The sequence below is a fragment of the Ipomoea nil genome, unplaced genomic scaffold (genome assembly GCF_001879475.1).
Source record: "Ipomoea nil cultivar Tokyo-kokei standard unplaced genomic scaffold, Asagao_1.1 scaffold1619, whole genome shotgun sequence".
In the NCBI taxonomy this organism is placed as follows: domain Eukaryota; kingdom Viridiplantae; phylum Streptophyta; class Magnoliopsida; order Solanales; family Convolvulaceae; genus Ipomoea; species Ipomoea nil.
The window spans coordinates 237,436-264,691 of NW_017618047.1; the positions used below are offsets into that span (position 1 = coordinate 237,436).

At 36.7% G+C, this 27,256-nt stretch overlaps 5 protein-coding genes across 6 annotated transcripts; all 5 read left to right on the forward strand.

Moving 5' to 3' along the window:
- The first annotated feature begins 1,463 nt into the window (after positions 1-1,463).
- LOC109191273 (basic blue protein-like) lies at positions 1,464-2,520 on the forward strand. Its single transcript, XM_019341863.1, has 2 exons — positions 1,464-1,941; positions 2,029-2,520. The coding sequence occupies exons 1-2, from the start codon at positions 1,755-1,757 to the stop codon at positions 2,433-2,435; spliced, it is 594 nt and encodes a 197-aa protein (XP_019197408.1). The 5' UTR covers positions 1,464-1,754; the 3' UTR covers positions 2,436-2,520.
- Positions 2,521-5,365: 2,845 nt separating this feature from the next.
- Positions 5,366-7,075, forward strand: LOC109191358 (mavicyanin-like). The gene is made up of 2 exons (XM_019341990.1): positions 5,366-5,717; positions 6,547-7,075. Exons 1-2 carry the CDS (start codon positions 5,540-5,542, stop codon positions 6,978-6,980), a joined length of 612 nt encoding a protein of 203 aa, XP_019197535.1. The 5' UTR covers positions 5,366-5,539; the 3' UTR covers positions 6,981-7,075.
- A 3,652-nt stretch (positions 7,076-10,727) lies between these two features.
- LOC109191354 (ARM REPEAT PROTEIN INTERACTING WITH ABF2-like) lies at positions 10,728-16,465 on the forward strand. Its single transcript, XM_019341986.1, has 19 exons — positions 10,728-11,065; positions 11,171-11,331; positions 12,108-12,280; positions 12,363-12,483; positions 12,572-12,646; positions 12,763-12,857; positions 12,987-13,062; positions 13,178-13,285; positions 13,710-13,838; positions 13,927-13,995; positions 14,411-14,470; positions 14,629-14,752; positions 14,860-14,999; positions 15,188-15,251; positions 15,350-15,429; positions 15,551-15,615; positions 15,715-15,832; positions 15,912-16,036; positions 16,129-16,465. Exons 1-19 carry the CDS (start codon positions 10,807-10,809, stop codon positions 16,199-16,201), a joined length of 2,115 nt encoding a protein of 704 aa, XP_019197531.1. The 5' UTR covers positions 10,728-10,806; the 3' UTR covers positions 16,202-16,465.
- Positions 16,466-17,147: 682 nt separating this feature from the next.
- On the forward strand, positions 17,148-21,120 carry LOC109191357 (DAR GTPase 3, chloroplastic). 2 transcript variants are annotated; one of them, XM_019341988.1, is made up of 9 exons: positions 17,148-17,374; positions 17,805-17,948; positions 18,105-18,221; positions 18,304-18,447; positions 18,784-18,870; positions 19,235-19,350; positions 19,865-20,046; positions 20,441-20,501; positions 20,682-21,120. In XM_019341988.1, the coding sequence occupies exons 1-9, from the start codon at positions 17,231-17,233 to the stop codon at positions 20,803-20,805; spliced, it is 1,119 nt and encodes a 372-aa protein (XP_019197533.1). In that variant the 5' UTR covers positions 17,148-17,230; the 3' UTR covers positions 20,806-21,120. The 2 variants fall into 2 exon arrangements, with proteins under 2 accessions (XP_019197533.1, XP_019197534.1); XM_019341989.1 differs by having other exon boundaries at positions 20,444-20,501.
- Positions 21,121-23,078: 1,958 nt separating this feature from the next.
- LOC109191355 (acyl-lipid (9-3)-desaturase-like) lies at positions 23,079-24,832 on the forward strand. The gene has a single exon (XM_019341987.1). It carries the CDS (start codon positions 23,246-23,248, stop codon positions 24,632-24,634), a length of 1,389 nt encoding a protein of 462 aa, XP_019197532.1. The 5' UTR covers positions 23,079-23,245; the 3' UTR covers positions 24,635-24,832.
- Positions 24,833-27,256: the final 2,424 nt, after the last annotated feature.

The following is a 27,256-nucleotide window of genomic DNA, read 5'->3' on the forward strand; positions in this document are numbered from 1 at the left end:
ATGCATGCCGAAGGACCGACATGGGTCTCCTTTTCCCTCCTATAAATACCGCGTTAAATACTTGTGAGGAGACTTTTGACACATTTTACACACTTAAATTTAGATTGGGACCGTCTGACCCGCTGTCACATGACCCGTGTTTAGAGACTTAAATCAACAAGCAGACCATTAAATAATTCATCGACGATCTGACTTTATAAACTATACGTATTTGTGGACGTGACCGTATTTACCACATTAGTAGATTATTACATATAAGTGAAGTTTCTATAAGTTTCATTCATCACCCAACAAAATATACTCGTATTTAAAATTTAAAATGTAACATACAGATAATTTTATTAATTTGATCTCAAAGAGAATTCAACCATAACAATAATAATTTAAACTCAGAAAGCATTCACATGAAAAATATTCCACATTACTTTTCCAAAGAATATAATACAAGACATGATAGTGTAATATGTTGAAGTGTTGAACACCTAATTCATTCATTAAAAAGTAAAGTAGCAAGGAATATAACAACTACTACTAATAATAATAACAATAATAATAATAATAATTTATCATCATGCAATATATTTTCTTTTAAAATAATATTTTCAAGTTGACATGGAAATGCTCTTCCTACATTTTGATGATAGAGAGACAAATGTCTTCAATATTCTTTTGTTGTCCTTTCGTATTGTTGTTATAAGTATAAAGTGTAAATTTATCAACTATTACAATATTAAATTTAATAAAGTAAATATTGATATTTCAATCAATGCCTTGATATTTATAGGTAGGCTAGTCTTAAGAGTATCCTAAAATAGCTTCTTTTTTTTTTTTTTTACAAATTTTAAAATGCCAAGTATGAAAGAATGAAAGAGGGGAAAAAACAATAAAAATTAATTTTCAGGAAAAAAAAAAAAAAAAAAAAACTATGATAACCCGCCGTTCTGGTGTACTTCAGGCGCACCGTAGTATGTTGGTTTTTTTAGTGGGTCCACATTTCTTATAAAAACCATGTTCTCCTGTAACAACTTAATATTTCTCTCACATCTCCCTGTGTCCTCCACATAAGCATTATAACATGCAAAAATCATCCAAAATCCCCTATTGGGATGCTCTTATTATATCACCAAAAAGAAAGGGAGAAGATTGTTGTCACTATAGTAAAACACATTAATAAAAAAAAATTGCCTGGAGAACAAGTATAGTGACAAAATCACAAAAAGCATACCTATTGATGGCAAAGTCCTGTCCTGTCCTATGCCCGTATTGTGAGCGTTACCCAAAATTAATTGAATTTTTGTTCTAATGTAGACAAGTTAAATATGCACTATTAGCGTAATGATCGAGACCTTGATATTTATATACTTTAATTTAGTCTTTCCTATATTTAATAATAAAAAAAAAATATTGCCACTACATTATGAGGCATTAATAATATAAACTTTTTTCTTCCGCCCGCGAAAAATACGGTACAGTTTGAAAATAACGAGTCTTTAAATGGCGGTGCAACGTCTACCCGTGATGAAAAGTAATAAAAACTTATTTTTACACGTAGACATGGTCAATATGCATGACAAACTTGTCACGTTTTGTAGCAAAAAACAAAAGATTTGTGCACTTTCTGCCAATGTTCATCCAAAGCACGCACGCTATTCATCCAACGTGACCACTCACTCTTTAGTGTATTTATCTCCCTTTTTGTTTTCAGTACAGAACGGGCTTCATACGCGTTTCAGAGTATTCAGGTATCCATTGAAATGGGCGTGATTATGAGATCGGAAGCAATGCGGCTTTTGTTGTTGACGTTAATGGCCGTTTCTCGTTCCCCGGCGACCGTGGCCGGCGAGGTGTACAAGGTCGGCGACGCGAATGCTTGGACCATTGGCACCGTTGATTATCGCCAGTGGGCTTCGTGCAGGGCTTTTCACGTCGGCGACGTTCTCGGTAAGGTCGTCTGAGTTCTTAGAGGACTTTTTGCAAACAGGTGGGGGGTTATGACTTATAAGTGTTTGTTATGAAATTTATGTGCAGTTTTCGAGTACAATCCGGAGGGGCACAACGTGATGCGGGTGGGGCGGGAGGATTACCGGTCGTGCAACACCGCGTCGCCGATCGCCACCTACGCCTCCGGCAACGACTCCATCAGGATTATGGGCCCCGGCCACTACTACTACATCTGCGGGTTCGAAGGCCACTGTCAGGGCGGCCAGAAGGTTGACATCAGAGTTTTTAAAGTTCCTCAGCCCACTGAGGTACCCAGCGGCGGAAGCCCCGCCCTGTCTCCCCACCACACTGCGGCTCCGGCTCCGGCTCCTGCGCCGGCGCCGGCGCCCGTTTCCGATATCTCTCCGCCTGGCCCGTCGCCGAGCGGTGGTCTCAGCCTGACTCGTTCCCGTCGCCTTGCGTTACTTATTGGGATCTCTGTTTTTCTAGTTTAGTATCTTATGATGTTTCATAGGCTTTAATTTTGTCGATTCTGTATTTTTCTCAGAATAGTTTAAACTTTTAATTGCATCCTCTTTTTCTCCCCATCCACCTCAACATTCACTAACACACTTTTCTAATTATTCAAATTTTTTTTCAAATGATAAAAATTTGTATCAAAATATAATATTTATATTAAAAAATTATAATACTAATCGAAAATAAAATATTCTATTACTAGAAAGTGTAATACTTTTACATTTTAATTTAAAAGTACTACATTTTTCCTCATAAGTATTACATTTCTTAAGTAACGAACACTTGTCGCAATTACTTATATAACATATAAGGAAGTGTGTAATACTTTTGATTTAAACGTATTATATTTTTTCTTAAAAAATATTACATTTCTATTATATGTAACAAACACTTTAATCCTGATTACCATTACATTTTTCATTTTAAGTATTACATTTTCGTACCGATACAGACTCGTAACGCGAATAAAGATATGTGAAACAGTCTCACACAAAGTATTACCATTTATAAATTTTGCGTGGATCCACCAATTTACACAAATCTTATTATTATCATTCTATAAGTTAAAATTTCAAATATAATTATTACTTTTTATATTGAAATTAAACTTGTAAACCTTTCATTTAAGAGTTAATTCCAGCAATGGTCCTCTGACTATGTTGATTTTTCATAATTGGTACTAGACTTTTAATTTGGACAATTTAGACACTTGACTTTCGAAATCTTTCCAATGTTGATCCTTCCGTCAGGTGAAGATTAACTGTACATTAGTTTGAGGGGTAAAGTTGTCATTCCACAATTAATTTTTTTTTTAAGTAACTTTATTCTTTGCTTTTTCTTCTTCTTCTTTGGCATCATCATCACCAAGTCCTTGAGATTCTTTCCCTGCCATTTTGCGGATGTTGATCAGTTGGCTGCCATTTTTTTTCTTCAGTTCTTGAATCTTGTTCTGGTTGTTGGTTGTTCGATATGGGTTTGAAGGGATTTGTTGAGGGAGGGATTACTTCCATTATTTCCGGGTGAAAATGCAGCTCTAGGGCGAATCTGCGACAGTGGTTCAGACCTGTGATTTTCACACCACTGCTGCCCATTCTGGTCATATTCCTATTCCTCTGTTGCCGCGCTTGGGACCCATTGCGGTGGGTGTGAAGATCATTCGACCGGTGGGATCGGAGCTGCCGTGGGGAACCCCGCAGACGTGCTGGTGGCATCGAATTCGGTGGACGTGCTGAAGACGAGGATGATGAACATGAAGGTGGAGCCGGGGATGGCGTCGCCGTACGCCGGCACCCTTGACTGTGCCATGAAGACGATCAAAGCAGAGGGCACCATGGCTCTTTACAAGGACCCTTCATCCCCACCATTTCACGCCAGGGACCCTTCACTGTAGTGCTCTTTGTGACTTTGGAACAAGTCCGCAAACTTCTCAAGGACTTCTGATTCCGGTGATGATGATGCCAAAGAAGAAGAAGAAGCAAAGAATAAAGTTATTTAAAAAAAATAATAATTGTGGAATAACTATTTTACCCTCAAAGTAACATCCACTTAACTTTCAACTGACGGAAGGACCAACATTGGAAAGATTTCAAAAGTCAAGTGTTTATATTGTCCAAATTAAAAGTCGGAGACCAATTGTGAAAAATCAACATAGTCGGAGGACCATTACTGGAATTAACTCTTTCATTTAATTGATAATTATAACCTTTCATTCTATAAGTTAAAATTTCAATATTAAAAAATTGCATTGCATAAATTTAATAACAAAATTTAACAAAAACCAAAATTATATATAACAAATAGTTGGTCATTGCAACTCCAACGACCATTTAATAATAGAGATAAACTTTCATTTGCAAGAGAACAAAGTTTTCAAAAACCCATCTCCCAATTGTTATTACAAGAGAGATAAGCACAATCAAGCTACATAAAATAAGAGAAGTACACATTCTCAAAAAATTGAAAAAAAAAAAAAAAACAAAAAGTATGAGCGTTTACATGGTCATTTTTCTTATAACTTGAAACTTAAGACTTACGAAGCCTTCGAACCATCCCTTGAAGTTCAGCCTCGAGTCTTGTTTAACTGGGGACTTTATGGGAGGTATGCGGTTTGGATTCTTGTAGTTTCTTATTGTTTAGTTTTCTTTTTTCAACTATACTATTAATTTATTTTAAACAAAATAAATTATATTTTAAAATTTTAATTTAAGTTATTTGAAAATTACACAAATTTTAAATTTATTTGTTTGTATTAAAGAGGAGGGGATTTTAAATAAACATCCTTCCCCTCGAAATATTTTGGGCCAAAACACTTATAATTTATATTTTGTCAACACTCGTTATGTTGAACAACCAAAGGAGGATGAATATGCACCTGTACTGGTACCCCACATTAATGATAAACATACACATTAACCAACTAATCAACAACTTTATTTAACAGTCAAATTGTCACTAATTAATTTAAAATGTCGGTGGACATTCAACGTTATTTATATTCATTTGTCTACCAAACTAATTAATTAAGCTTAACTCATATCAAATGCACACTATCTGTGTGAAGTTACTATAATTATGTGCATCTCCTTTAACGTTTTTCATCTGTCTATCTTCTTAACTCATATAGAATGCACACTATGTGTGTGAAGTTGTTATAATTATGTGCATCTCCTTTAACGCTTTTCATCTGCCTATCTGCATAACTCATATAGAATACATAGTGGGTGTAAGGTCACTATAATTACGCGCATCTCCTTTAACGTCTTCTATGATGCAAGATGTATACAATAAAGTGCGATCAATCATATCATATGATGCGGTTAATACATTTATTTATTTATCTTTAACAAGAAACATCTCAAAACAAATATTTTATATCCAAAATTAAATTAAACCAACAATAAATTCACATATCATCACATATATAGTACGTATAATCCTTCATAATTGCTCTCATTTCCTATCTCTCTTATTCTCTACTTCTTCTTCTTCTTCTTTCTCCCAATCTCTTTTATTCTCCATCTATATATCTTCCTTTTCGTAGTGGTTTGATTGGGGTTTAATTTAAACCTTCCTTTTAGCCATGTTTCTGTCTCAGAGGGCCGCCATGGTTTTCTTCTGGTTAGCTACTATGATGTTTTGTGAAAGAGCGATGGGCGAAGTGTACGAGGTCGGCGATGCAGCTGGTTGGACTACCATCGGCCATATCGATTACAAAGCTTGGGCGGCGTCGAAAAGCTTCCACTCCGGCGACACCATTGGTAAGTCCTACAGTGATCCAAATTTGTAGGATAGATGTGTCCGATGGGACATCGTACGTTAATATGTGATAGTTACACATGTCATATTGTGTGTGTGTGTTTTTTTTTTTGGGTTGAAAACACAAAATAGTTGATTATTAGACCGGAAAAGATGAGTGTAGTATGATTTTTATTTTACCGGAAACCTTATAGTCATTAACGGATCAAACCTGAGACCTTATAATTACTAAGTCAATTGTTCGACTAAGTTGATTGGGCTGTCCGTATAGTGTAATTATCGTAGTGTAGTTTGTTAGGGTATACCAATTGACATGGATAATAGTTGCAGGTTTTCATCGTCACTTAACAAATATATATATATATATATATATATATATATATATATATATATATATATATATATTGATTATTATAAGTGATAATAGTTTGAAAAAAAAAAATTGTTAGGGTTGAAAAGTCATATGAAACTTGTGGATGTTCACATGTTATTTGTGTGTTACAACATTTGTTCAAAATTTTAACTGAATAGTCAAAATTGTAACGATTTGAAATAATTAAGCATAATATTTGCTTAGGTTAAAATGATTGTACCCAACACAACAACTTTGATTGTGATGTTTCACACCTAAAATAACAAGTGATTTATTCAAATCATGGCAACATACATACTTATTTCTTCAAACGACTAATATAACGCCCTGAGATAATTGGGTAACTCTAATAATTGCAAACTCAAAATTGCACATCGTTGTTGTTGTTGTTGTTATTATTATTATTAATTATTAATGGTATAAAAGTTTATTTGTTTGTTACAAATTAAATATAACAGTTTTTAAGTACAACAAGGAATTTCATAATGTGGTGAGGGTGACCCATAAGAATTACAACGCATGCAACGCCACCGGCGCCTACGCCACCTACACCTCCGGCAACGATTCCTTCGTGATAAAGAGGCAGCGCACCCACCTTTTCTTCATCTGCAGCATTCCCGGCCACTGCGAAGCTGGACAGAAGATTGACATCAGGGTACACAACGGAAGCAACAGCGGCGGCGCCCCAACTCCCACCCCATCCCCACTCCCCGATAATCCATCGTCGCCACCATCTCCGACCGACGTGACGCCAGCTCCTGCTCCGAGTTCACCGCCGGCGAAGTCTCCGACGGAACATAAGGAATCGGCAACGGCATCGTGCTCCGGGAAGCTCTGGATGGCCATTGTGGCAGTCGCTGCCTATTATTTGACTTCACCGGTGGCTCTTTAAGCATTCAAAATTTGTTAATTTTAAATAATATTTCTCTCGAATGTGACATTTCGCAAACTATTTTAAGCATGAAGTATTATTTATTGTTTACTTTAGAGCAATCTCCATAGAAAAAAAAAATTTCTTAGTTTTGTCAGGTCAATTTGGAAAAAGGAGAGAGAAAAAATAATAATTGTGTCAAAAAAAATTGAATTTATAGGCCGAGATGAACCGCGCACCAAGTGATTGCATGTTTTTTTCTCTACCATAACCGCCAAAAAACTTGTTTTTGCAAGATTAACTCAATTTTCTTTCTCATTTATTATCTTTCCTACATATAAATTATGACCCCACAAAAAAAAAATACTATTATGATTTTTTAAAAACAAATAACCAAGTACCCTTTCAAAAAAAATAATAACCAAGTACCATTCATTCATATCCCTCATTAGAGAATTACAAATGAAGAGAGGAGGGTGAAAGTGCACCTCCCCACTATCTATCTTAAAAACAGACTCTCTAGTTAGTAGGTAGGTAGTCCGGTTTGTAGATCATTTAACAAACGAGGCATCAACGTGAGCCAAAGAACTGTACTCAACAAGTCTTTTACATCAAGCAATAGGTAGCAAACCAAAAAAAGAGACTCCAAAGTAACTGTTTAATCCTTGGACAACCACCGATGTGTTTGTCTCCAGATGAACTCTCCAAACTGGTGATGCTTTAACCAACTACGTGCTTCAGATCTCTTATAGCCATGGTTTCTACTTCTCTTGGAATGTGGGATCCTCTCCATGGTTTACACACACACATTCGTTATGAAGTTCCCCTCCTCGTCCCGCAAAACCCAATCGAATCCCAATATGTTGCCCTCTTCATCAATTGTCGCGTCTACGTTCAGCTTCAACCAACCCAATTAAGGTTATTTCCATTATATTTATCTGAATAAATCAGCAGCTATATGGGTATGCATTGCATTACACCACCTGAATTAGCTTCTTTCCATTCCCTAAAATAATCCTTCCAGGCGTAGACGGTAGACATGTTTCTCCATATGATTGTTTATCAATTCCCAGCAGTCCTTAGCTATTTCACATTCAACCAAAGTATGAAACATTGATTCTTCTTCATTCATGCAGTGTTGCAAAGACTGGGACTATCCACCTCATGTGGTCAAGTTAAATTTTACAGTAATAGGATTCATAAACTTTATGATGCAAATATTTATTAATTTGATTTGTAATTGAGATATTTTTTCTTGATGCAGTTAACTTAATATATTATTTGTACTTATACTTTAATTTTTGGACTTGCCAATGTTATTGACTCGTGACATAATAAAAGTATAAAATGTCTTTTTTTTTTCTTTAATTTTAGTTTGCTACATTTAGTAACATCATTCTATTTTGAGTAACGAGTGCAATTCATAGTCATTATCTAAAAGGGTGTGTAATAGATTAATCATATTACTGAGTAATACTTTGTAAATCACAAATTACAAATGAAAGATACATCACATTATTAGGATCGGAAGACAACATGCCACGAGTTTGATCGAGATGGTTCCCGAGTGTAGTTTACTTCTCCTTTTGTGACTTGCATGATATTATGCAGGAGCGAGATTTATATACTGCACATTATATAGTGATTGTGAGTTTCTCTCATTTTTCTAAAAAGAAAATAGAATTAAATTTTATAAAAATTGAAGTAAAAAATGTAATGTCATTAGGGATGACAATTTGTCCCGTCCCCGGTAGGGATGGAGATAAGGAAAATTTTCGAGAAACGGGTACAAGGACGGGATAGCCCTCCCCGTCCAATCCCCGAATAATTATTATAATTTAAAAATAATAAATTATATAATATATGTATAAAATTAACACATTAGTTTTGAAATTAAAAATCACACTAATTTATGATTTTGACTAAAAATTGACCGGGGACGAGAACCCCGTAAAAAGTCAAAAACAAGAATGTGGACTATTTTCAATTTCTCGTCGGGATGGGGTTTCGGAGACGGGGACTGGGAATATACTCCCAGGCATGTTGTCATCCCTAAATTTAATTGGATTAAAATGATAAAATTAAGTTTAAAAATATTATCATAATTGGAACTAAAATTGGATTAAAGGAAAGATAGCTTTAACTTTTATAAAATTTTGTGTTTTATTCTTTGTGAAAATTTGGAAAAATAAATTGATGTTAGTTCCACTACCGTCCTCATTAGTGGAAATTATGTTGACAATATTGAGGGCACATTTAATAAATGGCTCACTATATAGAGATTGAAAATTCCTTCAAATGGGAACATTTCTATGAAGAGCTTTAAGTTCCCACTACTAATAATTTGTTTATAAAAACCCAATAGGGTAGTTCAAGTGGCAAATGAGCTTTCTTTGTGGGGGAGAATTTTGGGATAACCTGGGTTCGATTCCCACAAGTGATGATTCCCTTTGGGCCAACTTCTGTGCCAAGCGAATCGGGTGGACCTGGACCGTAAAACGGACAGAGAAAGACCTGGACCACAATGTGTGGTTTACACCGAAAAAAAAGTAATTTGTTTATAAAGATGGTGGATGTTGAGCCATTTTGTGCCATGTGTGGTATCATCCATGAAGACACTATGCCACAATGTGTGGTTTACACCGAAAAAAAAAGTAATTTGTTTATAAAGATGGTGGATGTTGAGCCATTTTGTGCCATGTGTGGTATCATCCATGAAGACACTATGAATTCATTGGTTTTGTGTGACTATGCAAGCTCCAGACACTATGCATTCATTGGTTTTGTGTGACTATGCAAGCTCCATATGGAGACAATCCAACCTTCTAATCCCTAACCTTGTGACAAATATTTTTTTTATGTTTGGTTTAGCGAAGTCTTGAATATTTTAGACACTAATGAGATTATGTACCCACCTGCAATTCTATATTATATTTGGAGAGTAAGAAATAGAGCAGTTTGGGATGCCTATCTCCCGATGCCGAGAAAATTGTTGATGACAGCCACTACCGCCATGCAAGCATGGCATGCCGTACACCCGAACAGTGGCCAACACCCGCTGACCGTGCCCACCTAGCCAACCGATGCTGCTGTGCCTGCCGACGCCGGCATTGCTGCTGTCAACCATGGAGGTGCGCCACTGCCGAGAATGCCAAGAATCTGCCAAGTCGATGCCAGGTACCACCATGTGACAAACAAAGCCACAATTGGAGCAGTCTTACTCGATGGCGATGGGGGCTACGTTTCGGCTTACAGTGCTACTCTCCCAGATTGTTTCACTCCACTTATGGCAGAAGCATTCGCGTGCAAAGAAGCTTTGTCATGGTTGAGGGGTCATGGGGAGCGGTTTATAGTGCTACACACGAATTGCTTAACGCTTTAGCATTACTTATCTTCCGTAGTTGCCCCAGTTCGCACATATATTTGAATATGCCATTGATAGCTGGAGATCTTACATATCGTCTTTTGACTTTTGTTTAGTTAAATTCATTCTTAGATTTGAAAATTATTTAGTTCATACTTTAGTTTCATCAATTTTTGATCAGACTACTGCTATGTTTTGGAATTCGATCCCACCTGATTCAATTTCAGATTACATCTAACAAATGCCACTATAGCTGTTTTTATCAAAAAAAATTTATGTTAGTTAATGGCGGGAACGCGCTAAATCCCTTAAAAAACAAAAATTTAAAAACAAAATTCCCACACATCAGCTTTAATTTGGGTAGGAAAAGAAAAAAAAAAAAGAGATATATATATTCCTAAACTACCCCACACACTGCACACGTTCATTTACTGCTCGCTCTGTTTCACCCCCACACCTCTCTCTCCTCATCTTCTCTCTCACATGGAGAACCGGAACCAGAAGCGCAGCGAACGGTTTTCGAGCTCCGGTTCGAGAAGGAGCTTGAAGAGGAAGCTGGAAGAGGTTTTGGAGCACGATCGGTCGAGGATCGTGTCTCTCTCCGTCGAAGAAGCTCACCGAGATCTCGTCGTCGAGGTCCGTGCTCAAGTGGAGATTCTGGAATCGTCGTTCTCTTCGACGGAGCAGGATCGAGCTTCCTCCAAGCGAGCTATCCACGTCCTGTCTGAGCTGGCGAAGAACGGTAATTCTAAATACTCGATTTGTGTTGTTGTTAGCTGGATCGAGTTGTCGGTGAACATGCATAGGGGTTTTGGTACGGATTTTTGAGATTTTTGTGCGTTTGCAGAGGAATTTGTGAACGTTATTGTGGAGTGCGGCGCAGTCCCGGGTCTGGTGCGGAATCTTCTGCCGCCGGTTCCGGCGGGGGAAAGAGATTCCGGTCCGATACCGTATGAGCATGAGGTTGAGAAGGGGAGTGCCTTCACACTTGGGCTTCTTGCCATAAAGGTAATTATCGAACAATTATGATCTGTACTGTGTTGTACAGATTTTTTAATTTTTAATTTTTGTTGGTTAGCTCTCATCTGGATATCAAGGAGATAGTCGAGAAAGTCATAGATAATCGTTCTCAAAATTTGGAGTATACAATTTTAGGGTTTAGTGAAATGCTATTATGTATGCTGAAGTTGCTTTTGTTCTGGGAGGGTCATGGAACATCATGATGTGGTGGATGATCTCTATTCTGAGCTGCTGAATTCTCAAGGGACATGTATGATTGCTGCATTTGTTTGATGATATTCAAATAATTCCAAGCTCTAAGTTTAAACTGTTGATGATTCTGAGAGAGTGCTATCATGTTTGCTTTAATGTTCTGCAATCATTTATATAAAACATTGATTAGTTTTCTTCATCATGATGATAAAACTTTGCTTTGAGTTATCAAAAATTATGAGCAGACTGTTGCTCTCCATGCACTTAAATGTGGGGCTTTCTAACATTTCAATTGTTACAATAACAATTAACAATAATACTTTTGGTAGCAGTGTAGCAAATTAAGTCCAACACAACTAGACCATTTCAACCTCAACAATTATTTCATTACATGTAATTGGTATATCATTTAATCCTTTGCTACACAAAGGTTCTATCCAACAGAATTTATGTGCTAATCTATATTAATCTGACACACTTTACAGTCTAAGGATGTACATATAACTGACTTCGGATGCAATACTAAAGTTTTTTAATCAGTTGAAGTTGTCCAACTTTTCTATGTCTAACAGCCAGAGCATCAACAACTCATTGTTGATGCTGGAGCCCTGCCTCATCTTGTGAATCTTTTAAAGAGACACAGAGATGGTCAAACCTCTCGGGCAGTGAATGGTGTTATCAGGAGAGCAGCTGATGCAATCACCAATCTTGCTCATGAGAATAGCAACATTAAATCTTGTGTTAGGTATTGCATAATCTGGAAAATGTTGGTCTTTAGTTTTGTACTAAGTAAAACAGTAATCATTTATGACACCTTCAATTTCCAGGGTTGAAGGTGGGATCCCTCCGCTTGTTGAGTTGCTTGAATTTGTTGATCCAAAGGTGCAAAGAGCAGCTGCGGGTGCCTTGAGAACTCTGGCCTTCAAAAATGATGAGAATAAGCATCAGGTATAGTTTTCTTTCAATTGCTTAATCTGTCTTGGAATTTGCTATTCTTTTATATTCCATTAAGGACATATATATGAATTGCTTACAGATAGTAGAATGCAATGCTCTACCCACTCTTATTCTTATGCTTCGCTCTGAAGATTCTGCAATACACTATGAAGCGGTCAGACATTTGGTTTCTTTTGACTTTGAACTTAATTTTTGCATTTGCTGCCTATTTAGATAATCTCTGGCATTTTTTGGTACCCTCTAGGACTAATTATATTGGTGTTATGTTAGGTTGGTGTAATTGGAAATTTGGTGCACTCTTCCCCTAACATTAAGAAGGAAGTTCTTGCTGCTGGAGCTTTGCAACCTGTCGTTGGATTACTTAGGTCTGATTAGTTTATGCATTTTGAGGTTACTGTTTAGGATTTAATGCTTCCACGGCAGCAATGAAATATGTCCCTCCATTTTAAAGTCAAGATTTTGCTTTCTCATTTGTTTTCTTTTTTAAAATACAGTTCTTCTTGTTCAGAGAGCCAAAGAGAATCTGCTTTGCTACTAGGGCAATTTGCTGCAACAGATTCAGACTGTAAGGTTGATTAAACTGATACGCCCTGTTTGCTTTGAAAAATGAAAACTCTTATTAAAATAGTTTCTTCCAGTTGACATTATATTAATATTTGATGATTGCAATTAATATAATTTTCAGGTGCACATTGTTCAAAGAGGTGCTGTACCACCACTAATTGAGATGCTTCAGTCTCCAGATGCTCAATTGAGGGAAATGTCAGCTTTTGCACTTGGAAGGTTGGCACAGGTAATCTTCATGCCTGGTGATTTTTATATCTACCTGGGTGGTTTGTCTGAAATGAAAGAAGCCTAGAGGACTCATTTTCATAGTATGCTATGGATACAGTACAAGGATGCCATGTACTGTTGATTAGTTTGCTAGAGTACTCTCCCTCTCACATTACACAGTGGATATGCATTGCACAAGGAAAAGCACAGATGCACCTTGTGGTCTGGCTAGTACATTGCAATAGAGAATCTAGGATTTTCTATTTCTTGAAATCAAGTTTATTTTGCCTTACCAATCACTGATACATTGTATCTATACTCTGTATAAAGAAAACAGTTGGTTTGAGGGTATTTGAGCCCTTCCTCTTTGAGTTTAAAATTTTAAAATGTTTTGCCTATAGCTTTAGTTATTGACTAGGTATTGTTGGTTCCTTTATTTATAGGATTCACATAATCAAGCTGGTATTGCCCATAGTGGTGCTATTCTGCCTTTATTGAAGCTTCTTGATTCAAAAAATGGATCTCTGCAACATAATGCTGCATTTGCACTTTATGGTCTTGCAGATAATGAGGTAATGATGCTTTTCTCCGTTTGACCATACCATGAGTTGTAGCTTAGTTTCATGCTTTCCTTATTCTTCACTTGTTGCAATTTTGAAGGATAATGTTGCGGATATAATAAAGGTTGGAGGTGTTCAAAAACTTCAAGATGGTGAATTCATTGTCCAAGTATGAACTTATCATCCTGTGATATTCTTGAGCTTGTATTGGCATTACTTTGTTATATCTATTAATGACTAATTTTTATCTGTATAGAATTAATCTACTGACCCAAGTGGATTAATGGAAACTATCTAAATAAATTTTCCTCTAAATTTGTACTTAATAAGTGTCACTTATGGCTTGCTAATTATATGGTTACTTCTTATATTATCTATCATAATTCAAAACAGTCCTCTCCTTGATACCACCATCATAAGAACATTTGTCTTTTCATGACTCAACATGGGCTTCTTTAGACTAATGTACTTCTCCAGTTATATTTTATAATATAATGTATAATATATAATTACAGTATCCTATAACCATCTTTCTGATTTTCCTGCCACATGCTTGAGCTTGAATTTGATAATTTCCTTTACAGCCAACAAGAGATTGTGTTGCAAAGACTCTGAAAAGATTAGAGGAGAATATTCATGGACGAGTAAGTTCAATTTCTTGTAGCAGGGAGTGAGGTTTTCTTTTCTATTTTTGTATCTTATTCGGAATTCTTGGAGGCTTCTCTAGGTATTACAATGGGACTCATTACCCCACTCTATTCAACTAATCTGTCATTCATCACTTTTGTTCTCTTTTTTGCAGGTATTGAGCCATTTGTTGTATTTGATGTCTGTTGGAGATAAGGTTGTACAAAAAAGAATAGCTTTGGCCCTTGCTCACCTTTGTTCTCCAGAGGATCAAAAGACAGTTTTCCTTGATAACAATGGTAAAATATATAAGTAGTATACTGTGAGTGGGCTTAATGTAATCAACTTTTCTAAACATCCTGCAGAGACCTAACACATGTCTTCCTTCTGTATTTGTGTTTTGTAGGATTGGAGTTGCTTTTGGAGCTTCTAGAATCTAATAATGTAAAGCATCAACGCGATGCTTCTGCTGCTCTGTGCAAGTTAGCTGATAAGGCCAACTCGCTTTCTCCTGTCGATGCAGCTCCTCCGTCCCCAGAACCTCAGGTTTGTTTTATCCTTTTTGGAGGATTAAGTTTTACTTGTGCTGTGTTCTGCGTATAGCAGTGTTTTAATGCTATTTAGAGCAGTGATGTGATTAATTTTGTCCTAATAGTAACCACTTGATAGACAAATTTATTTAGTCTATTTATGTCTTCACCATCTTGTGTTGATAATTGTGGCTATTTATGCAGGTGTACCTTGGGGAGCAGTATGTAAATAATAATACACTATCGGATGTGACATTTTTAGTTGAAGGTATAAAGCTGTTCTATTATGAAGTACCTTTTTAATATTCTCTGTAGATTCTTCATACCAATGTTTTTGGTGCTGATATAGTCATGTGCTTTGATCAGGTAAACGATTTTACGCCCACAGAATTTGCTTGCTCGCATCTTCTGATGCATTTCGAGCGATGTTTGATGGTGGTTACAGGGTCAGTACGATTTGGTTACATTCTTCTATATGCTTTTGTCCAATGTTCCTCCTGTTTTATAATTGAACATTTAGGTTTCTATAGTACATGCTATATAATCAATTTGATTGACATATTGCAGGAGAGGGATGCCAAAGACATTGAGATCCCAAATATCAAATGGGACGTATTTGAGTTGATGATGAGGTTAAAATCTACCCATACAACTGATGCAGGACTGACTAAAGAAAAATATCCTAGGATTTTTTGATAGAGGGTCTTAACTGTTCATTTTCTTTCTGACAGGTATGTATATACAGGATCAGTTAACGTCAATTTGGAAATCGCACAGGATCTTCTAAGGGCTTCTGATCAGTATCTTCTCGAGGGACTAAAACGCCTATGTGAATATGCAATTGCACAGGTTAATTCCTTATTAAGGACATTTTTTATTTGAAGAAATGGTGAACTTTTTGTCTGACATTGTTTTTTCTTTTCTTAAGGATATTTCTGCGGAGAACGTCTCTCTCATGTTTGAGTTGTCCGAGGCCTTTAATGCTTTATCATTAAGAAATGCTTGCATTCTTTTCATACTGGAGAACTTTGACAAGCTAAGTGCGATGTGCTGGTAAGTTGATTACATCCAAGAAATCTTGTATAGCCACGACTGAGTTTAGTTTAGACCAACTGACAAAGCAATAATAATACCATGTTATGCAGTTTTTCGGATTTGATTCAGCGTATATTACCAGAGACTCGCAGTTACTTCGTAAGAGCACTCACCGGAAGCTGACTTGCGGAGGCAGAAGATTATCCTGGGCCTGATTTTGTATGGTTTTTGATTAATTCTAATCTCATCCAGAAGAGGCAAGATGTATAAAATTGGTTAGTTTTTGTTGTAGTGGTAGTCCCAGAATGGAATTGCCAGATATAGCTATCTTCATCTGGAACTGGTGTTGTAATCCCCCCGGTTGAATATGAATGCTATTATTTCTTCCTTCACTGGCCTTGAATGCAGGCTGCTCAGTAGTATATTTGCAGAGTTATTTTCACTTTTGGTGCTACGAGTATGTGACTATTTTCATATTTGATCCTTGAACATTTATGGACTAAATTCAGTAGCTCATATTAGGTGCCTTTGAAAAAACAAACTGAAGTGAGCTCATTTATTTATTTATTTATTTATTTATTTATTTTTTAAATCTATATTATGTAAATTTCCAAAATGGTGTTTCGATTATAACCTTTACTCAAGTTGGTCATATGACTTTTCAAACTTTTATTAAAGCAAGTGTTCAATACACGAGGGAATAGAAGTTAATTAAAGGATTAGTTTGTGAACGTGTAGTTCTAGTTAAGGCATGTGCAAGCTTGTTTGTTGATCTAGAGCTTGATAAACACTTTCAAAGTAAAACCCGAGTAATTTAAATATTTACAATGTAAATTTTCTATTTTCTTCTCTAATTTGATGGTCAAGTTTATGCCTAACTTTAACAAATGATCGATTTAGTTTAAAATTTAATAATTGGAAGATCATTTTGGTTCAATTAAAAGTCATAGGACCAATTTGAGAAAAAAAGAATATTTTGAAAATTTCTTCCATAATTTATTTTGAGATTATGTTTTATCCATTTGATCACTCTTTTTTTTTTTGAACGATTTGATCACTTTTTTTGGGCATCAAAATTTGAATGTTAGTATAAAAGAGAGATTTTATAAAATAAAATGAATTAAAATGAGCTTCTCCTGGGAGCGGGCAAAAGCAAAAGATAGGAGTAGCTGAGGTGAGCTGCGTGTTTACACTCAACAGGGTGATACTGATATGGCTGCACAGCTTTCAGGTGTGTGGTTTAACGGTCCCGCTATACCACTCACCGGCGGACGTTCTCTTCAGTGCCGGAGTAGCTCGTCGCCGTCGGCTCTCTCTGCGCTGCCGTCTTCTCCTTTTCCTTCATCTTCTATTCAGGCAAGACGCTCGTTATCCCATATATGCACACACTCGCGCTTTTTAATTTGTCATTTTTTGCGCGAATTGAACCCAAAAATTCGTCTAGGATGATTCTATAGGAGGAAATTGGAAAAATTTCTTCTGGTGCTAAGTGAAGCTTTGTGTTCTTTAACGGTATACCGAATTTTAGTTCCAATTTTTAGAAAAAATTTCATGTTTGGCCTGGAACCACGCCTTGATACAGCTATATCGTCTCTGATAGGAATATATACTTTTTTCAAGTATCTGAAACAGCTTTGCGTTTGTTATTACTTTATTGAAGACAAGATTGAGCATCCACATTGTTATTCATTATTGTCCTGCAAAATCTTAGTTTAGCTCCTCTTTTGGTTCGTCTGTTTGGGGTTTGAAGAGAGAGCAAAAAAATTGTTGGTACTGAATTTTGCAGATTGTTGGTGGGAAAGCTAATGGATTGTACTTAAATGAGACTTCAAAGCTTGGTACCACTTCGGAGGGCAGCCAAGAAAAATATGATTGGAATGATTTGGAGACTGATCTCTATTACTGGACAAAGCAATTACGGCCAGTTCAGGTATGGATGGGTTCTTGATTTGAATACTCTCTGTCTACAGGGCTTCTTATTTTTAATTGTTATTTCCTACAAAATGTCTGGATTTTAAGCATTTTTTGAAAATTAAAATTTGGTATTTGTTGTTCCATACACGCACTGAGGCTTATATATTCGTAGTGGTACCCTGGTCATATTGCAAAAACTGAGAAAGAGCTCAAGGAACAGCTGAAATTGATGGATGTTGTGATAGAGGTTCGGGATGCAAGAATTCCCATGTCGACCAGTCATCCACTGGTAAATTCTTTTGTAGCAGATTGTTTTTGGCTCTTTTTGAATTATCGATTTGTCTTGCTATTGACTAGATATGCTTGACCAGATGGATTCTTGGCTTGGTAACAAAACACACATTTTAGTTCTGAATAGGGAGGACATGGTATCTACAGCTGATCGGAATGCTTGGGCTGATTATTTTGCTAGGCAAGGAATAAAAGTTGTGTTCTCGAATGGGAAACTTGGAATGGTAGGTATAACTTATGCTCCCTCAATCTCAAAATGGTTGTTCACGTTTTCTTTTGGTACGTTCTGAAATATTATCCACTTTCCAAAAATGAACATCCCAATTCCCAAATCTTTTTAGTTTTCTACATTATCCTTCTAATAAAATCAAAACTCCAAAGGTATCCACTTTTTATGGACAAAGAGGAAAACTACATACTTTTTGTCCACTATCTTTCATATTTGTGTTTAAAGTAAATGGGAAGACCATTTTGGGATGGAGGGTGTAATGCCGTTGTTCATTATTTGGTAGTTGCTCAAGCATTAGATGGAGTAAGATGATTTTGTTTTTTAACTGCAGGGCACCTTGAAGCTAGGCCGGTTAGCAAAAACTTTAGCGGGTAGTGTGAACATAAAGCGGAAGGCAAAAGGTTTACTTCCACGTCCAGTAAGTTTCATCCCTTACTGTTATATGTACGATTGTATGCGCTTTGGTCGCTATTTGATAATAGATGTGCCATTGAGGCAACTTTAGCTTAGTGTCTTTTTAATTAACCGGTGTTGCTTATCAAATAATGATGATAATAAACAAATTAGAAATAATGGATCTCATCTTGCAATGAAGTTCATGCGTAATCCTGAAAACAGATCACGAGTGGGCAAAACTTAGACTTCTAGCAGTTGGAAAACTGAAAACTTTTAGAGGACTCTAATTTGTTTTAAAATTGTCATACTGTGACAATGTTGATTCTCCAACTCAGCTGCTGTTTACAAATTGTCAATTGTAATATGGGGACTTTTAATATTTATAGGTTCGAGCAGGAATTGTTGGGTATCCAAATGTTGGTAAATCATCTCTGATAAATCGTCTACTGAAGCGTCGGATGTGTCCTGCAGCTCCAAGACCGGGTGTTACTAGAGAACTTAAGTATGGCCCATCATTTTTTTCATTGTCTGATTTTTTTCTAAGAGTTAAACTGTACATGCACATGACACTCATTTAGCATTTTTTGCTCAGCAACTGATCAGAGGAAGTATTAACTTATGAGTTAGTTATAGGCATTTTTGCATTTCAGCAAATAATAACTTACTACCTTACGACTTATGGGCTTATTTAAGTAATACTCTGCCTGTTAACATAAACTGGGCCAAACTGGCAAAATGGGCACCGTTGGGTATCTTGGGCTAGAGAAATGTATGCACATATGTATATGGAGATCTATGTAATAGGTCTAGAGCGGGTCCTTAGATTTATCATTATAAAATAATGAGCAATTTGTACTAGGATGCCAGATAAAACTCAGCATCTGTATGAAGGTTTCTAATATAGACAAATATCTTGTGGTATGGAATCAACTGTGTTCCTGGTATCTGAATAAAATAAACTTGCTGACTATTTTCTTTTTGTTTTCACAACGTTAACACATTTCTTCTGTGAAAAGATGGGTCCGTTTTGGGAAAGATTTAGAGTTGCTTGATTCTCCTGGCATAATTCCAATGAGGATTAGTGATCAGACATCAGCAATAAAGCTTGCCATTTGTGATGACATTGGGGAAAGATCCTATGATGTAGTAGATGTTGCTGCCGTTCTAGTACAAATGCTGTCAAGAATTCCAAATTTAGGTATGCTTCCTTTCCTTTTTTGAGCTCTATTCAATTAGCATTCTATAGCTATTACTTGTTTTTTTTGGTCAGGCCATGAGGTGTTCTGATCAGACCCTAACTGTAGGACGCACCTTTAAACCCGTACCATACTCAGACTAATCCCATTCGCACTCGGCCCGGCCCAATTAAGGGGCAAAGTGTTGGCCATATTGGTTTTTCCATACAAGAGGGGTTTTTAGCTATTACTTGTTTAATATGAATCATTGGAACGCTATTCCATGGCGAGTAGTTTCTATATTTATATATTATTATAAATTAGTTTATGAATTCTCATTTTGAAAGTTGTAGGAAAAGATTCAGTACTTTAGCCATAAAGCTTGCCACTTTTTAATACCTTTGGCATCTTTCTTAGGTGGTGATAAAGTTCTTCAGGACCGCTACAAAATTGGGATCGATGGTCATTGTGGCAAACTGTAAGTTTTCTGTGCTCCAACGATATGCCCATTTGCGGGGAAACTAATTTGAACTGTGGAATCATCTGTGCATAATCTCACACAGTTCCCTCATTTCATCCTTTCCAGCTATAAAGGAATTATAACATGTCATTCTCGGTTAAACTTATGAAAAAAAAAATGTTTGTTCTCGGTTTGCAGATTTGTTGAGAAGCTCGCACTTCAATTGTTCAATGGCGACACACACCAAGCATCATTCCGCATATTGTCAGATTTCCGGAAAGGGAAGTTTGGCTGGGTAAGCCTTGAGAGGCCACCACGGTAAGCGTTGGCTGTGCATAAATTCTGTACAGAAGACCATGTAAAACGCCTGGGCAGGCTTTCAATTCATCAAGCCAAGATTTTGCAAGATATCATCACATTATAAAATCCATAACAACCAAGATTTTGCTATGTTCTGGTAACTAGAATACCCAATCAATCATGGAGATTAGGCTAGTTTCATGATTTGATCCCTCTAAATATCACATTATAAAATTCATAACAACCTGTCATAGCCAAAGTTGCTCAGTCTTTGAAATCTCTAGTGTTTGTTTATTTGTTTTGGATAGATTATAAACAGCATGATCCTGTCAGGCCATCCCAATACTATTTGTCCTCAACAAAGGACGAGATCCGTTAGGTTGCAACTTATTCGGATAGTTGCTATCTAATCTTCACAGCTACTAGCCTCTATCTAATCTTCATTGCTATTAGCCTCTATCTAATCTTCATTGCTATTAGCCTCTATCTAATCTTCATAGCTATTAATCTCTGGGTGAATGTAGGTGACAGATCCAACCCTTCCCATGAGATCATTTATGGCTCTAATGATATGAAGGTAGAGATTTGCCTTCTTTCCCTTTCATTTCACCTTTTGGATGTAGAATTGTAGATTATGAGCATGATTTACTTTCAAACTCAGTGATAGTAACCAACTTGGTTGACGTGAGTGGCCGTGCACTCTCGTCCTTTAAGAGAGATCGGGAGTTTGAATCAACTCTCGTATGAAAAAATCAATCTGACCAGTACTTTGTCCCTTAATTGGGCTGGTCTGGTGCGAACGAGATTAGACTGAGTATAGTACGAATTTAAAGGTGTCTTTTACAGTTAAGGTATGCTCAGGACACCTCGTGGTCTGAGCAAAAAACTTGGTGATAGTTGGCTTCCATGATTGTCTTATGACACTTGTATCTCAAAATGACAAAATAATTGTCCCATGGCACTTGGCAGTTCTACCTACACACCAAAACATACATCCCATGAAACACTTGTACCTGAATCCCAAAAGATTTAAAGAGTATAAAGATTAAAGACAGACTGCCAGAGAATCTTTTCCTTGCGCTGGTCACGTGCAATCTCAACCGGAGGCAGACATCGCAGAAATACAGAATGGGAACCAATACTGTGACATAGAAATGTGTTCCAAATTAGTCTTATCTTGATAAGTATATTGCTACCAGAAAATTGTGCTAGCTTGAATGAAAGCGACTTAAGGGTAATAGGGTATGTTTGGTCAATCATTAGTGTGTGGACCATCAATCATTAGTGTGTGTGGACTGTGGTCCACACAAATTGTGTGGACTATATTTTGTTTACTGTATAATAATGAATATTTATTACAAAAATAATGTATATTTAATACAAAAATAATGTACATTATTTTTGTTCCGAGTGTATATTATATTGTATAATTTATATTCAGTACAAAAATAATGTACATTTAATATATTAAAAATGTATTTTTTGTTATGGTCCACACAATAATTTGCCATGTTTGGAAGTACATGGTAAATTCAAGCGGGAAGAAAATAAGGTCATTTTGGCGGAAAATAACTTCTGCCAAAATTTGGTGAAAGTCATTTTCTGCAAAACACAAGGTTTCCGGCGAAAATCAACTTTTTTTTTTTAAATTATTATAAATTTTTTATAATCTAAATAAAATATTTAAAATGTTTAATTATACAATTCTACTCATTTTTCAGCAAATGAATCAAACACACCAAGATAGTTTTTCAGAATGCAACTAAATACGGGAAAGAAAAATGTTTTTGAAAAAATGACTCATTTTCAGAAGTCATTGCTTCAGTGTTTGTGTAGGGGTTCAAATCTCAGTAAAAATTTAAGAGGTCAGTGAGAGATATTGACCGATCAAAGGTGATAAAAACTTCTTGTACACAGAATATACACGAGGTGGCTCCTAATTTACTTCTTCATATGATTTTTAAACAAGAGTTTTGACCTTTTGGAGGCTTAGGCATCAGGACTAGTGTAGTGGGATATTTAATGTATATACATAAAAAAAAAAAAAAAGAATGGCAAGAATTAGAATTTGACCCACCACGTGAGATAACCATTACAAGCCAATGCACGTGAGGGGCGGGGCTCGTGAGAGCAGTTACCATTTCCAATTTAGTTATTTTTTTAGTTTGTTTGTTTTTTTCCCAATCTCCCTTGATCCCCGGTTATGACCAAACGTAACATAAACTCCATTCCCATTATTATAATATAATAATATAATAATATAATATCGCATTTATTCGGATTATAGTTTAAAGAAAACTTGTCTTCTTCTTCCTCTCCCTTGAAACTAGCTAGCTACTGATCCATCTTCACTTTTGTCATAGTTAGCTACAAACCTGTCCGGCCATATATCTCTCTCTATATATCTTCATACTCCCCAGATCAGATCCATCTTAGCTTCTTTAGGTCTGTTCTATCTATCCATGAACGCCATGGAGAATAATGATAAAAATAATAATAATGGCACCAAGAAGTTTATCACCACGGAGGAGCTGAAAAAGCACGACAAACCCGGGGATCTATGGGTGTCGATTCACGGCAAGGTGTACGATGTTTCCGATTGGGTGTATCGCCATCCCGGCGGCGAGTATCCTCTGTTGAGCCTCGCCGGGCAGGATGTGACGGATGCGTTCCTGGCTTACCACCCCGCCATCGCCGCCCACCATCTGCAGAGATTCTTTAATGGATACTACGTCTCCGACCACCAGGTGTCGGAGGTGTCGAAGGATTATAGGATGCTGGTGTCGGAGTTTTCCAGGATGGGGCTGTTCGAGAAAAAGGGGCATTTGGTGTCGTACTACGCCGCCGCGCTGTCGGCGATGTTTCTGGTGAGCTTATACGGGGTGGTTTTTATGGAGAGCGTGTGGGCCCATATGGGGTCGGCGGTGTTGGTCGGATTTTTATGGATCCAGGCCGGGTGGGTGGGACATGATTCTGGTCATTACGATGTTATGAAAACTAAAAAACTCAGCCGGGCAGCGCAGCTTCTCGCCGGAAACTGCCTCACCGGAGTGAGTATTTGGTGGTGGAGATGGAACCATAACGCCCACCATATTGCATGCAACGTGGTGGATTACGATCCCGACGTTCAACTCCTCCCTATTTTCGCTTTCTCCAATAAACTTTTCCGGTCATCTCTAATCTCCCATTTCTACGAGAAACCCATGTCGTTTAACTCCCTCGCCAGATTCCTCGTAAGCTATCAACACTGGACATTCTACCCAGTCATGCTCTTAATCGCGAGAATCAACATGTTTATTCAATCCTGGAAAACTGTCTTATTCAAGAAAAAAATCTTCGCGAATCGTGCACAGGAGATTCTGGGATTAATCATCTTCTGGGTTTGGTACCCGTTTCTTCTCTCCAGTTTACCCAACCATTCGGAGAGAATAATGTTTGTGGTTCTTAGTTTAATGATGACGGGGGTGCAGCAAATCCAGTTCAGTTTAAACCATCTCGCCTCCAGCTTCTTCGCCGGGCCGCTCACCGGAAAAGACTGGGTGGAGAAGCAGATCGACGGGACTCTCGACATCGATTGCTCGCCGTGGATGGATTGGTTCCACGGCGGATTACAGTTCCAGATCGAACACCACCTGTTCCCGAGAATGCCGAGGTGCCAGCTGAGGAAAGTGTCGCCGTTTGTTAAACAGCTCTGCGAGAAACACGGAATAGCGTACAACCATGCATCTTTCTGGGCAGCCAATGCTTTGATGTTCAAATCCATCCGAGATGCGGCGCTCATGGCCAGGGATTTATCGCCGGAGAAAGCGCCCAAGAACTTGGTCTGGGAAGCGTTAAACAGTTTCGGTTAACGCCGTCATCCGCCGTCGCCGGCGGAGATCCGTTAACCCGACGTTTTATTTTATTTTATTTATTGTATTTTGTTCTGCACACTGTTCCATGCATATCTGCAAAAGATCAGATCGTAGTAATATTTGAATAACCAAATATCGATGCATTAAAATTTGTGTAAAACCCTAAATAATAAAAGTATCAATTCTATTGTTTAATTAATATTATATTAATTTTTACATGAATATATCTGTATATCTGAATCTCTTGATTCATTAGATTCCGTGTCTCTGATCTGTGTGTGTTTTTTATGGAGAGGAAACAAAGAAGCTAGGGATGAAAAGTTACTAGAGAAAATTTTCATTAGAACTTTTATATCCACAATAATCAAATCACAAGTAAAAGATGAAGAACTAGATTGTAAGTAGAAGATCAGATGAGAGTGTGCACGGAGTAAACTTGTTCATATGTAATAATAGTGCGCAAGCTAGACTAGAAAGACCATTTATGATAGAGCTGATCAGTAGGGCACTTGGGGATGAGGTATAAAATACTAATATGTTAAAATAAGTTACTGGTCTCATTATTCATCATGGTTGCAAAATCGTGCTTAGGCGCCGTTCAACCGCCTAGATTAGGGTTTTTGTCTGAAATGGGAAGTGGCATTGGATTATGGACAATATTAGGAAGTTCTTTTTTCTTTTGACAATATTAGGAAAACCGAGTTTGGGAAACACGGTTGTGGTCAAAACTGCATTTCCTAAACTCGGGTTGGTCGCATATATACGGTATTGACAACCGCGTTTCCCAAAGTGATACGATAGCCGCATTTGGGAAATGCGGCTATGCTATTAACATCGCCGGCGACCTGCGTTTATAGGTTTTATTAATGGTTTAAAGTTGACATGCACAGTAAAATCTCCAATCCAACTTTTCAGAAATTATCTCTGTTTATAGTTTGTCACTACTACTTTATCTATCTATAATTCGATATATAAAATAGATCAATAAATAGATAAGTAATTAGCCGTGTTTAAAAAAGATGAAAATAATAAATTGTATTTGAACTTTAGCGTTGCCCCACTGCTAATGCTTCTAGATCCACCATGGGAAAAACTTACATATCTTCTAGATCCGCCCGGAACCACTCCCACCGCCGTAAAGTCAACCGGATTCCAGAGGTGACCGTCGGACTCCCCAGGTAGGCGAAACTGTGGCGTCGGAGAAGTTCCCATGCGAGAACACCCACCGGAGAAGCGAGCAGCGAGCGTCGGAAACACACACGTCTACTGTTGCTTTTGTCGCTATCGAAAATTCCAAGGGAGATACGAACAAAATAGTTGTATGTCGTACTCGGACTTTTACCGTTTACAAAACTACCAAGAACTCTAACAGTACTGTAAAGCTTCAATCGTTCAAACCACAAAAACAAGTTTGGGACCGCCGAGGACAAAAACGCAGGTCGCCGGCGATGTTAATAGCATAGCTGCATTTCCCAAATGCGGCTATCGTATCACTTTGTGTATACGACAACCGCGTTTGGGAAATGCGGCTTTGACAACAACCGCGTTTCCCAAACTCGGTTTTCCTAATATTGTCAAAAAAAAAAATTCCTAATATTGTCCATAACCCAATGCCACTTCCCATTTCAGTCAAAAACCCCCTAGATTATCACCGGTCACAATCGGTGTTCTAGGCGCCAAACTAGACTGCTCAGTCAGTCAATTAGTTATTGTTTTATTTTTTTTTAAATAGTTATTTCACTTAAAATGACGTTGTTTTGAGCAAAATAATCCTAAATCTTGTAATAGATCGATATGTTCTTTATACAATTTACAATTTTAGATGTTTTCTAGGTTAATATTTAATAGTTTAGTATTAAGTATTAAATTATTTAAATAATTTATAATTATCAAGTCTAAAAAATTAAATAATTTTTAAAAAATATTAAAAAATAAAAAATAAAAAACATAATAAAACATGTGCCAATATATTTTTTTCAACCATGTTATTCATACATATTTTTTCAACCATGTTATTCATACATATCAAAATCAACTTAATTTATAAGGCACTTTAGTGAGCAACCAATTCGTCCGTTACATAATTGACCGAAAAATTTAACAAATCAAAAAAATTATTTTGATCTTTGAAACGGATATAAATAAATTCTATGACCGATTGAAAAGTCAAAAGTCCAAAGTCTTTAAAAGTAATAAATGGAACGAATTGAAAGTCCCATTTTGAGTTGGGCAAGTTATCAGTTAGTTAACGGACAATTTACTAAATACTAATACTAACCCCTAGGCTTAAACTCAAATGAACCATGATGAACTTATAAAGACCAAAAGTGCAATATAACGTTTCATTTTTATTTTAATAATGTCTTATATAATTTAGAATAAAACACAAATTTTAATAATTTTATAGCAGTTTTAAACTTTCTCGTAAATCAAATATTTTTCTCTCAAAAGATTGAATCCCTAACCTTAAAACTCCCTACACTCTGATCCGATAGAACATTTAAGAAGATATTATAGCAATTTTAAGTTTTCTCATAAATCAAATATTAAATCACAAATGGTGCATGCTTGAAATTAACTAAAGGCCCACACGCCACCTTTCTTCAATGCCACATTGAA

Bases quoted from the DNA above. Each gene is read 5' to 3' on its own strand.
- LOC109191273 (XM_019341863.1), top strand. From the start codon at position 1,755: ATGGGCGTGATTATGAGATCGGAAGCAATGCGGCTTTTGTTGTTGACG. The intron at 1,942-2,028 runs GTAAGGTCGTCT...ATTTATGTGCAG, and splicing joins TCACGTCGGCGACGTTCTCG to TTTTCGAGTACAATCCGGAG.
- LOC109191358 (XM_019341990.1), top strand. From the start codon at position 5,540: ATGTTTCTGTCTCAGAGGGCCGCCATGGTTTTCTTCTGGTTAGCTACT. The intron at 5,718-6,546 runs GTAAGTCCTACA...TAAATATAACAG, and splicing joins CCACTCCGGCGACACCATTG to TTTTTAAGTACAACAAGGAA.
- LOC109191354 (XM_019341986.1), top strand. From the start codon at position 10,807: ATGGAGAACCGGAACCAGAAGCGCAGCGAACGGTTTTCGAGCTCCGGT. The intron at 11,066-11,170 runs GTAATTCTAAAT...GTGCGTTTGCAG, and splicing joins GTCTGAGCTGGCGAAGAACG to AGGAATTTGTGAACGTTATT. The intron at 13,063-13,177 runs GTTGATTAAACT...TATAATTTTCAG, and splicing joins CAACAGATTCAGACTGTAAG to GTGCACATTGTTCAAAGAGG.
- LOC109191357 (XM_019341988.1), top strand. From the start codon at position 17,231: ATGGCTGCACAGCTTTCAGGTGTGTGGTTTAACGGTCCCGCTATACCA. The intron at 17,949-18,104 runs GTATGGATGGGT...ATATATTCGTAG, and splicing joins AGCAATTACGGCCAGTTCAG to TGGTACCCTGGTCATATTGC. The intron at 18,222-18,303 runs GTAAATTCTTTT...ATGCTTGACCAG, and splicing joins TGTCGACCAGTCATCCACTG to ATGGATTCTTGGCTTGGTAA.
- LOC109191355 (XM_019341987.1), top strand. From the start codon at position 23,246: ATGAACGCCATGGAGAATAATGATAAAAATAATAATAATGGCACCAAG.